The 11,992-nt window shown below is 33.5% G+C and overlaps 1 protein-coding gene across 3 annotated transcripts; it reads left to right on the forward strand.

Moving 5' to 3' along the window:
* The first annotated feature begins 3,330 nt into the window (after window positions 1-3,330).
* Window positions 3,331-9,766, forward strand: LOC125203303 (disease resistance protein RGA2-like). 3 transcript variants are annotated; one of them, XM_048101618.1, is made up of 3 exons: window positions 3,331-3,448; window positions 5,228-5,309; window positions 6,358-9,766. In XM_048101618.1, the coding sequence occupies exon 3, from the start codon at window positions 6,406-6,408 to the stop codon at window positions 9,535-9,537; it is 3,132 nt and encodes a 1,043-aa protein (XP_047957575.1). In that variant the 5' UTR covers window positions 3,331-3,448; window positions 5,228-5,309; window positions 6,358-6,405; the 3' UTR covers window positions 9,538-9,766. The 3 variants fall into 3 exon arrangements, with proteins under 3 accessions (XP_047957575.1, XP_047957578.1, XP_047957577.1); XM_048101621.1 differs by having other exon boundaries at window positions 3,336-3,448; window positions 5,225-5,309; XM_048101620.1 differs by lacking the exon at window positions 3,331-3,448 and having other exon boundaries at window positions 4,582-5,309.
* Window positions 9,767-11,992: the final 2,226 nt, after the last annotated feature.

Raw genomic sequence — 11,992 nt, forward strand, 5'->3', positions numbered from 1 at the left:
ATTGTTTGTTTTACCTTTCTTGGAAATTCTCCTTATTTACAATGTGGAGCAATTGATGTTTGTTGGATGGGAGTTTTTAGGAATAGAATCTTCATCTAATGATGTTGTTGTTGCATTTCCTAAACTCTGGAAACTGGAATTTTATATGTGCTCCAAATGGGAGGAGTGGGAGGACATAACGGAGGAAGAAGAAGAAGAATCTGCGGCCATCTCCATCATGCCATGTCTCACATACTTGTATATCAGATACGGTGAGAGTTTAAAGAAGCTGCCGCATCGCCTACTGCGTAAGGTCTCCTCATCTCTGCGATGGTTGAATATTTGGGATTCATCAGAGCTAGTAAAAACATACGGAGAGGACAAGGAAGGTTCAGCTTGGAGATCCATATCCCAACATAATCCCCAACTTCAACTTCAACTTCACCTATGGGTCTAATGCAAATATTTATGTCTTTCTGTTTGTTTTACTTTTGGAGATTGAATTTGGGATTGTTGATTGTGATATGTATTTTTTTGCTTTAATAAAAAATCTTTATTAGACAGGTACTCTTTTTCTTTCATGGTGTTTTTCCCTTTGGGTTTTTTTACCATGAAGGTTCTAATGAGGTCCGGCCTTGAGGGGTTCTGTGTTCTCCAAGGTTTAGGTTCTATTTTTTTATATCATGATCATTTGCCCTATTTCAATCGTTTGAATAATAACAGAGCTACTCAAACTGATTGGCGACTCAAAACTCCATCTCTTCTCTACTCAAAAAGAGGTGACGTTTTTTTTTTTTTTTTCAAAACAGCAATGAGAATAGTTGGCTACACAAAATTATCTTCCTACATCTAACTCAGGCATTTCAATCTAGAAAGCTGAAGAAAACTTAATCTCATATGGTCATACCAATTAGAACACCATAAATCAAATAGATCAACTCACAGAGCTAAGTAAATTAAATAAATGCAAAAATGCATGTTTTTATTGTTAATAGTCGGGATAAACTTTCTTATAATTTAATTGGACTAGACGTTAAATACCAAATAATTGAAATTTTCAATTAGTGTTATTTCGTTAGAACGGAGGGGTGGCAGAGCATATGTAGGCATTATGAGGACGAGGTAAAATCGAAAATCAGATAGAATCAGTTGTTAAGGTTTATTTTTTTTTTATTGTTTTTTAGAATTCGAACTGGACAAGTAGAATAAATAACCAGTTTGGATATTTGGGCTTTCTCAAAGCCCAATGTTGGACAAGTAGACATGTTTTTTATTGTTCGAATATTGGGCTTTATCAAAGCCCATCAAGAAGGCCCAACATCGCCAAAACCCATATCCAACTCCTTGCAATCCGGCAACACCACCGACCACCGGCCATCCTTAACTGAGGATTTCCTTAAAATTATGAAAAAGATTTCATATCAAATAGGCCAAATGCTTCGAAAAAAAGTAATATGGGTAACCCATGCGATTTTGTAAATTTGGACAAACTTTTACTCTCTCCTTCCCACATAATTTTACCCACTTTGACTCGGCACGGGTTTTAAGAAATGCAATGAAAAATAAGTTGAAAAAGTTGATGGGATGTGGGTCCTACTTTTAAAGTATTAGTTTTATAATAGAATATGATTATGAATGATTTATTGGAATATGGGGTTCACTACCAAAAATGGTAAAAGTGAAGTGTGTAAAATTATGTGGGACGACCCAAAATGGAATACTGAGTAAAATTATGTGGAACAGAGGGAGTAACTTTTAAGTGCTACTCATTTACAAAATTCTTTGGGTCACATGACCATTTAAGTGAATGAATAGAAAACATATTTACCTCTCTATTTACCTCAAGAAGCTTTTAACGTTTGGATTTCTCTATCCTAAGATGGTATTTAGTTTGTATCAAAAACACGGTTAATTATTACTATGAATCAATAACTTTTATTGCTATTTTCTTATGAATGAAAGTGTTGACGATGTCAAACATAGGAGCATGTGATTCACTTTGATTTTGGTTAACTAGTTCAATAAAATATAATTAGTGTCCAATCATTCTCTAATTAATAAATGTTATCGAGTAATTGGTTGTTGGCATCGTCATAGAAATTTCCGAGCTGTGACAAAGAGTGATTGTTCTTTCCACCTAACTTCAAACTTTTATTACTAAAGCAGCGACAAAGAGTGATTGTAACAGCCATACATAGTGGCTCGATTAAATTATTAACAACAATACATAGTGGTTCGATTAAATTATTACATTATTAATACGTAGTGGCTTGATTAAATTATTAAAGCGTAACAACCATACTTTAAGGATCGATTAAATTATTAAGGATCGATTAAATTATTAAATCGTAACAACCATACATAGTGGCTCGATTAAAATATTAAAACGTAACAACCATAAAATTTCTCATTTCTCAAAAAGGAGGGTCATTTCTCACGTGGCTTTTCATGATTGACTATTTGTTTTATTTATTTTTATTTCCCATTTCATTGTAAGTTCTTCTTCTTTTTTTTTTATCTTTTTTTATTAATATAATTCTCAGTAACATTTTATACTTATACAATAACCAAAATTTCAATATTATGGAGTAATAGTTTATTTATTTTAATAAAATTTATTTTCATTTTATTTATTTTGCGTAACTTTATAATACCCCATTTGTGTAGTAAATAATGATAATTTATTAAATATAAAATATGAATAATTTATGTCATTTTATTATAATTTTTAATATATTAATATATTATTTCAAATATTAAGACATGACTAGAAAAATATTAAGTATATTTATTATTTGGGTGAAAAGTCAAAGAAAATATCATATTTAATACTCTCTCCGTTTCAACTAAGTTGAGTTGTATTCCTTTTTTAGATGTTTCATCTAAATTGAGTCATTTCCTTTTTGACAAAAAACAATATCTAATTACTCATACTTTATTGCATCATCTACTTTACCATCTCTTAATTTTTTTTTTACTTTATTCATCTTTCTTACTTTTTAATACAATTTATTAATTTCCATGCCTAAAAATTTGAACTCAATTTAATTGAGACGAGCAAGTACTTGAGTGAAAAGTTCAAATATGCTCTTTGGAGATCATCTATGTTCAGCCTTAAAGATTAGAAACGGTTTGCATAACTAACTTTTTTTTTTTAATGGGTAAATGAACATAAATTTAAGTCCTACAATTGAGACATGTTGGCATGTGATGATTAGGTTTGATTTTGGCGTACCAGTTCAATAAAATATTATTAATGTCTAATTAATTAAATTTGATGAGTTGTTAGCCGGCTGGCTGTGTATTAGTATTAAATTTCAAGTAGATGGGAGAGTCCCTCTTTATTCACCTACCCATAAACTTAATCTCTGTTACTAGATTTCCTTTAAAGCAACAATTTCACCAAAAAAAAGAGCTCCAAAACATACGTCGTCGTTTGCTGCAGCGCCTCCACTTGCTAGCCGTGCAGGTAAGTCGCATTGCTCCTTTTAGTCTTCATTTTTTTGTACTGAATTTGCAATAATCATGTATTAATATTAATTAAAGATTATATTCAGAGGTGTTAGGTATAGCCATACGAGTATAGGAGCAAGAATTTCTTTTAGTGATCAATTGCTCATAATTGTTGTTTTGTACAATAATTAGTGTTGATTCATTTAATGATATGATGATAGTGATGCAAATATTTATGTCTTTCTGTTTGTTTTACTTTTATTGAAATTGAATATGGGATTTGCTCGCCATAGAGGGTTTTAATGAGGTCTGGCTTTGAGGGATAGTTTTGTGTTCTCCAAGGTTTAGGACTTTAGGTTTTGCTTATATGACATGAACATTTGGCTTCTTTCTATTGTGTAAATAATAGTGTTATTATAATAGAGCTACTTAACTCAGAAGTCGATGTATAAAATGATCCATTCCTGCTTTGTGTCGAAGAAGAAGAAAATAGGTAAATGGAAGAAAGACACTATGCATAGATAAGAAACTAATCAATAGCATAGCATTACATATAATGCTATAATTAGTGTGTGCGCACAGTGCACTCAACAATTTTTCTAACATAGACTCCCTCCGTTCCATAGTGTGGAATTTTGGTTGAATAAATTAGTGGATTATGAATCTCATATTTATATATATTACTCCCTCCGTCCCCCATTAGGAGTCATGATTTGACCGGGCACGAGTTTTAAGAAATATAAAGAAAAGTTGTTGAAAAAATTAGTGGGATGTGGGACCCACTTTTTTATATTGGTTTTATAATAAAATATGAGTGAAGTGAGTTAGTGGAATGTGGGACCTACTATCATTTATGGTAAAAATGAAGTGTGACTCTTAATTGAGGACGGACCGAAATGGAAAAAAGTGACTCCTAATAGGGGACGGAGGGAGTACTTAATATGAGTAGTTTTATAATAAAATATGAGTACAATTAGTTGGTGGAATGTGGGGTCTACATACCATTTATGGTAAAAGTGAAATGTGACTCTTATTATGGGATAGACCGAAATGACAATATGTGACACTTAATATGGAACAAAGACAGTAATTCATAATTTTTTAAAATTAAATTTACAACTGAGTTTAATTGTAAAGAAATAATTTTGAAAAGAAGAATGAAAATTAACTAGCGCACTATGCTCTAACACCTTAATTAGTATAACGAAATAATACCAACTAATTATCTAAGTAGGATTTTATCACTTGTCTTGCATAATTGCATTCACTCAAAAAGAAGAAAGGCAAAAAATATTAGTATTTGTTTATTTTGGATAAATTTATAATATAAATGTTTTCAGATACAAAAAAAGGCCATAAAAAAATCCAGAGACTATCTATTTTCATACTTCAAATATTAGAGACTGTTTGTGTATTTCACTCTAATTATAGTGTGTTTGTTGACAATTGAACCATGAGGGCATCAGGGCATGTGATTTGATTTGAAATTGGCGTACCAATTCAATAAAATACTAGTAATTAATATCTAATGATGCTCTAATTAATTAATTAATGTTGATGAGTTGTTAGCCGGCTTGCAATGTATTAGTATTAATTTTCAAGTAGATGACAGAGTCCCTTATTAGAAATGGGTCACTCACCCTTAAAAGGTCTTATAAGGGGGAGGGTTAGGTGAGCTAGGATCGTTACCAAGTCGATGTGGGACAAGAATTAAGAATTTAAACACCCCTCTTTATTAAACTTAATATCTGTTACTATTTTTCCCTAAAGCAACGATTTTACCTTAAAAAAGCAGCTCCAAAACGTTCGGCGTCGTCGGCCAGCACCGCTCGTTGTCACCGTTGACCGCCACACAACCATAGTAGCTAGCCGCGCAGGTAAGTCGCACTCTCTCATTGCTCCTTTTAGTGTTCACTGTTCTTCATTTTATTTGTACTGAATTTGAAATAACATGTGTTAATTAATACTCCATTAAAGATTATATCCTGAGGTTACTATTAGGTATAACCATATGAGTATAGGTGCAAGAATTTCCTTTATTGATCAATTGCTCATTATTGTTGTTTTGTACAATAGTAATTAGTAGTGATTCATTCAATGATAGTGATGCATGGTTCAATGCTTTAATTAACCTTCAATTGAACCGGTCAATCCCGGCTTAAAACCGTTGACCAAGGTGTTGAATGAACCCTAACCGCAAAAGCCAACTATTTTGTCCGGTTATGGTTCCGGTTCTAAAATTTTGGTTTGTGAATGGTCGCCTTTGCCAATTAATTAAATCTCTAAATTATAACGTAACTTAATACTTTAGTCCAAATCATATCGAGAAAAAATCTCTTAATTACGGCCGGCCACCATTGTTGCCGGCCGTGACCAAATCAAAGCCGACGCTTCTCCATCTAACCAAATCATTAATCTCTCTCTCTAATTTTCTACCAAAGAATTGTGTTTTTTTTTAATAACCCGACTCCTAGAGTCGCGTAGTATGCATGAGGCTCTAGCTTTCTTTCTTTACTTCCTCTCCACTTGCCTCTCCTCAATTATGTTCATTTAATGTCTTCTTCTTCTTCTTCTTCTTCTTCTTCTTCTTCTTCTTCTCCTCCTCCTCCTCTTTTTTTTTCTTCTCTTCTTCTTCTTCTTCTTCTTCTTCTTCTTCTTCTTCTTCTTCTTCTTCTTCTTCTTCTTCTTCTTCTTCTTCTTCTCCTCCTCCTCCTCCTCCTCCTCCTCCTCCTCAATTATGTTCATTTAATGTCATGGGCTTCTCCTCCTCCTCCTCCTCCTCCTTTCTTCTTTCCTCTTTCCGACCATTGAGAAAATGTTGTGTTGCCGAATTTGTCAAAAAATGAAAAAGTAAGAAAACATATGAATTAAATTTTATTAATTAAAATGAGAAAAGAACTGAATATTAATTTGTCCCATATACAGCCAAATATATTGGATTAAAGAGAAAAAGAGGAGCTCCAAATCACACAAATGGCGGATGCTGTTGTTTCAGAAGTGGTGGGGAGAATTGCAACTATGTTAGAAGATAAGATTCGGTATGAAGTCAACTTGGTGAGAGGCGTGCAGAACGAACTTGTTTATCTTTCCAAGAAGCTCAAGACGATCCAAACATTGTTGGATGATGCAGAAAAGAGAGGAGTGAAAGAGAATAGTGTCAAAAGTTGGTTGAAGAAGCTCGAAGCTACAGCCTATGAGATGGAGGATATTTTGGATGAATGGAACTATTCTCTTCTCAAAGATAAGATGGAAGCTTCGCCTGAGCCTGAGCCTGAGCCTGAGCCTGAGCCTGAGGGAAAGATAGGATGCTCCTTCCTCAGATGTACTTGTTTATCTTTCAATGAAATTTCTGTTCGTCGTGATATTGCCAAGAAAATAGAAAATGTGAAAGCTACGCTTGGACAGATTTACCAGGAGAGGAAGGACTTTAAATTTGTCATCTCTCCGCCTACAACTGATCCAGTGCCAGTGCCTGAGTCTCACCGAAGACAATCCACATCTTCAATTGACTTCAACGATGTCCATGGGTCGGGCATATTTAAGAAAAGGGATGACATAGTGGCCAATATGACGCTTAATGGTGGTAATACCCAAATTCTATCTATAGTTGGGACTGGGGGACTTGGGAAGACGACCCTCGCCAAGCTTATTTTTAACCATCCCCACTTCGAGAAGGATTGGTTAAAAATTTGGGTATGTGTCTCAGATCCTTTTGTTGTGGCTGTGGTTGCCAAAAATATTGTTGAGCTTGTGGGGACGGAAGAGATTCCTCCAAATAACGACCAACAAGAGTTAGCACTAAAAAAACTAAAAGCATCTGTTTCAGGAAAAAAGTTTATTCTAGTCCTTGATGATGTTTGGACAGAAGACGAAGACAAATGGAAGGACCTGAGAATCAATCTCGGATATGGTGCAGCAGGTAGTAAAATTCTGGTGACGACGAGAAACGAAGGAGTAGCCAAGATGATGGGTACCTTAGACGATGATATCTATCACCCAAAAGAGCTTAATCCTGAAGATTGTTGGTCATTGTTGCGTGCCACATCTCTTGCAGGAAAAAGCAAAGAGGAATGTGAAAAATTTGAAAACGTGGGCAAGAAAATAGCTAGCAAGTGTAAGGGATTGCCCCTTGCTGCAGTTGTTTTGGGGAGACTTTTGCGGTTCAAGGATTTGGAAGAGTGGAGACACATAGAGAAGAGTGAAATTTGGCAATTGAATAACGAGGAAGTCAAGCTTTTTCCCCATTTGGTTTTGAGCTACAACGAATTGTCCCCTGTTCTCAAGCGTTGTTTTTCATATTGCGGCGTCTATCCTAAAGATCACCGAATTCATGCGGGGACTCTTATAGAAGAGTGGATGGCGCAAGGTTATCTAGGCGCTGATAGTGGAAATGGTGCAGTAGAACTCAAAGGGCGAGAGAACTTGAGAAATTTAGCAATGCGTTGTTTGATTCAAGACATTGAGAAAAGTGAGTCGGGGGAGCAGATAGAATGGTGTAAAATGCATGATATAGTACATGATTTTGCTCTATTTCTTAGAAAGAATGATAACAAAGAGGGAAGTTGTCAAGCTTGTGATTCTTCATTGGTTTCTCATGTCCAAGAATATCGTAGTCTATCTTGGGACTACGAACCTCCAGTAGACGAAAGAGACAGAAGTTATCAAGTTTGTAATTGCATGAAAAGTCTAAGGGTGTTGAGAATTAAGAAAATTAACAGATGTATTCCAGTAGGAATAGAAACGTTAATTCACTTGAGATGGTTGGAGGTTCGTGATGTTGCATTGTCAAAGGATGACCTCGAAATCATATGCAGACTTTATTTCTTACAAACTCTTGTCTTATCACAGTGCAAGCTAACAGAGATACCACGAGAAATTGGGAATTTGGTGCAGTTAAGACAACTTGATTTAAGTTGGAATAAAGAATTAAAGGAGTTACCAGAGAGAATGTATAGTTTGGTTGAATTGCGATCTCTCTCCTTAGCAAGGTGCTCTCTAAAAGAGATTCAGAAAGAAATTGAAAATTTGGTTAAGTTAAGACATCTTGATTTAAGTCGGAATGATGGAATTAAGGAGTTACCAGAGAGCATTTGTAGTTTGGTGCATTTAAGACATCTTGACTTAAGTCATAATTGGAGAATAAAGGAGTTACGAGAGAGCATTTGTAGTTTGGTTGAACTGCAAATCTTGAATATTGAATACACTCATCTCAACTGTTTGCCGAAAGCATTAGGTGAGTTGAGTAATCTCCACACACTGAAACTGTGCGACTTTAAAGTTGGAAATCAATACAACAAATTGGTTTTTCTGAAAACAATATACCATTGCCTTACCGGATTTCTACAATTGGATTTCTACTGGAGTAGTATGAGTGAAATGGAGGAATTGGTCGAGGATGCTCGACAAGCAGAGTTACAGACAGTCCTTCAAAAACTCAAATCACTCAATATATGTTTCAGTGGTAAGATGAATGAAATGGAGCAGTCATCATCATCATCATCAATGTGGATGGAGGTAGTAGAAGCTCTCGTGCCTCATCACAGCTTGAATATATTGGTAATCAGGGAATATGAGGGCTCCAGGCTTCCGCATTTGATGTCATCACCCCTCAACTTTATAAAAGAGATTCACCTGGCTTGGTTGAGTGAGGTGTCATCATTGCCGGCTATGGGGAAACTACCTTTCTTGGAAATTCTTCAAATTACAGGTGCCAAGCAATTGATGTTTGTCGGAAGGGATTTTTTAGGAATAGAATCTTCATCTGATGTTGATGATGTTGTTGTTGCATTCCCTAAGCTCAAGAAACTTTCATTTCATTCCTGCGACAAATGGGAGGAGTGGGAGGACATAACGGCGGAAGAAGAAGAAGAATCTGCGGCCATCTCCATCATGCCATGCCTCACTGAGTTGACTATCGAATATTGCAAGGGTAATTTGAAGAAGCTGCCGCATCGCCTCCTGCATAAAGTCTCCTCGTCTTTGCAGTACTTGAGTATCTATGAATCATCAGAGCTACTAAAAACATACAGAGATGACAAGGAAGGTCCAGCTTGGAGATCCATATCCCAGCATAATCCCACACTTGAACTTTTCCCATCGATCTAATGCAAATATTGATGCTTTCTGTTTGTTTACCTTTTTTTGAGATTGAATTTGGGATTGTGATCATTATTTTCTGCTTTATTAGACGGATACTCTTTTTCCTTCATGGTGTTTTTCCCTTTGGGTTTTTTCGCCATGAAGGTTTTAATGAGGTCCGGCCTTGAGTGATCGTTCTGTGATCTCCAAGGTTTAGGTTTTGTTTTTTAATGACATAATCTTTGGCTTTTTTCAATTGTGAATTTAGTAGAGCATCTTCTCTCAAACTCCGATCAAATACATGGAGTGAAACTCGATTGCTTAAATACAGATTAAAAAAATGATCCATTCCTGCTTAGTGTTGAAGAAGAACAACAACAAAATAGGTAAACGGAAGAAAACAAACTATGCAAAGAGAAGAAAACAAACAAACTAAACCATTCAATTCTGAAAAAAAAAACAAAAAAAAATAAAATAAATAAATAAATAAATACAAGTATGACCTATTTATGTTCAATAGAGAAATAGTAGGTAAGTACTATGTAATACTCCGTCCTCCCATTACAAATAAAATTTTTTCCTTTTTAAATTTTTTCTATTAAAAATAAAAATAATATCATCTCTATTTTTATCAATTTTCTAACTTATAAAACAAAACTACGTATATATCAAGGATAAAAGCGTTGACAATAGAGTGAACATGCCACTTACTTTGAATTTGGCGTACATGTTCAAATTTCAATAAAATTATAAATGAGGAACCATTAGGAATAAAAAATTACATTATATTAATTTTAATATATGTAGCCCTTTTTTTTAACCTGATTTGCTTGGCTAGTTCGAAATAAAAAAGTTTATGGTTAGTGTCATAAATTTATAATCCAATCAAATTTATACCTATATAATTAATCACATGTTATAATTAGTTAATCAGTTTACAAAACCAACAAACCTAAAAATCATATACATTTTCTTAATCCCTGTGGCGAACACAACTAAGAAACATACTCCCTCCGTCCACGAAAATTCGTCCCGGTTTGACCGGGCACGAGTTTTAAGAAATATAATGGAAAGTGAGTTGAAAAAGTTAGTGGATTGTGGGTCCTACTTTTAAAGTATTAGTTTTATAATAAAATGTAAGCAGGAATGAGTTAGTGGAATATGAGGTCCACTACCAAAAATGATAAAAGTGAAATGGGACAAATTTTGGGGGACGGACGGAAATGGAAAACTGGGACAAATTTTCGTGGACGGAGGGAGTAATATGTTAGCTTGCCCTAATTAATCATACAACTATGTAAAAATTCATGTGAGATAAGATGCATCATACTCATAAATAATCCCAAGTTATGTCACTACGTTGTAAGTACTTCTTAATTAATTTAAATTACTAAAATAGCATGATATTTAAGTGTAAACACAAACATGTGCCTCTTAATAAACAAAGTATAAAAGAAGACATAATGTTTATGTTATTAATCAAGTACTTTTAGGCATATTATTTTAACAAGCTTAAGTAAAGTAGTATACTACTACAATTTTTAATTTAAAATTAGCAAATTATTAGCCCAAAAGCCCAATTATATCACCGCAGGCGGTACCCAATCTGTTCGAAAATTGGGCTTCGTCGGTATTTCGACAAACATTTTATGGGCGTCTTAAAGAATTCTCATTAAAAAAAAACAAAGATATATGACTATTCCCATGTGATTGATGAGCTGTTTCCACCCAATTAATTGACCGTACTTGTCATATTAATGAATGAAGATAAGTTATATCACTGATATGAAATGTGTCTCCACTACTTTTTCAATTTTGGATAGAGACATTAAAGTCTCCAATAATTGAGGCCAATTTAGTAAAATAAATTTTTAAATCATTGATTAATTATTAGGGAAAAGATAAATTAACAACAATTGTATATACAAAATACCCTTTAATTTAGTTTCCATTTTTAGAATATAATTTTATGACTAATTTGTCCTTAGTAGGAGTATTTAATGTAGGTCGTTTTTAATTCTATTAGTTTAGGAAAATCTTATTGATTTAGATTGTGAATTATTTATGACAGTATTAGACTATAAGTTAACACACTACATATTTAATGATAAAATCATTACGATAATATTTAATAAAATGCAATATATTTTAAAAAGAAATTTATATTTGATCATTTTATAATTAAGTATCTAAATTTTTTTTTGTCATTTGTATTATGTTATCATAATTTGTTTGATTTTTTTGTTTTTACTCTAAATTGCCATGCCATATCATCAATGTATACGACGCAATAATTTAATATAAGAAAAAATAAATTAAAATAACAAAGTATTTTTATAATTGTAATGTAAACTACAGAAAAAGATATTATAGCCACAATGATTTAGCATTTTTTATTTATCTTTCTATTTTTATATTATTTTCCTTTATACATGTAGTGGCGTTTATATAATTTTTTAGAATTATTTAATCATAAAATAGT

The sequence above is a fragment of the Salvia hispanica genome, chromosome 2, assembly GCF_023119035.1.
Source record: "Salvia hispanica cultivar TCC Black 2014 chromosome 2, UniMelb_Shisp_WGS_1.0, whole genome shotgun sequence".
Taxonomy (NCBI): domain Eukaryota; kingdom Viridiplantae; phylum Streptophyta; class Magnoliopsida; order Lamiales; family Lamiaceae; genus Salvia; species Salvia hispanica.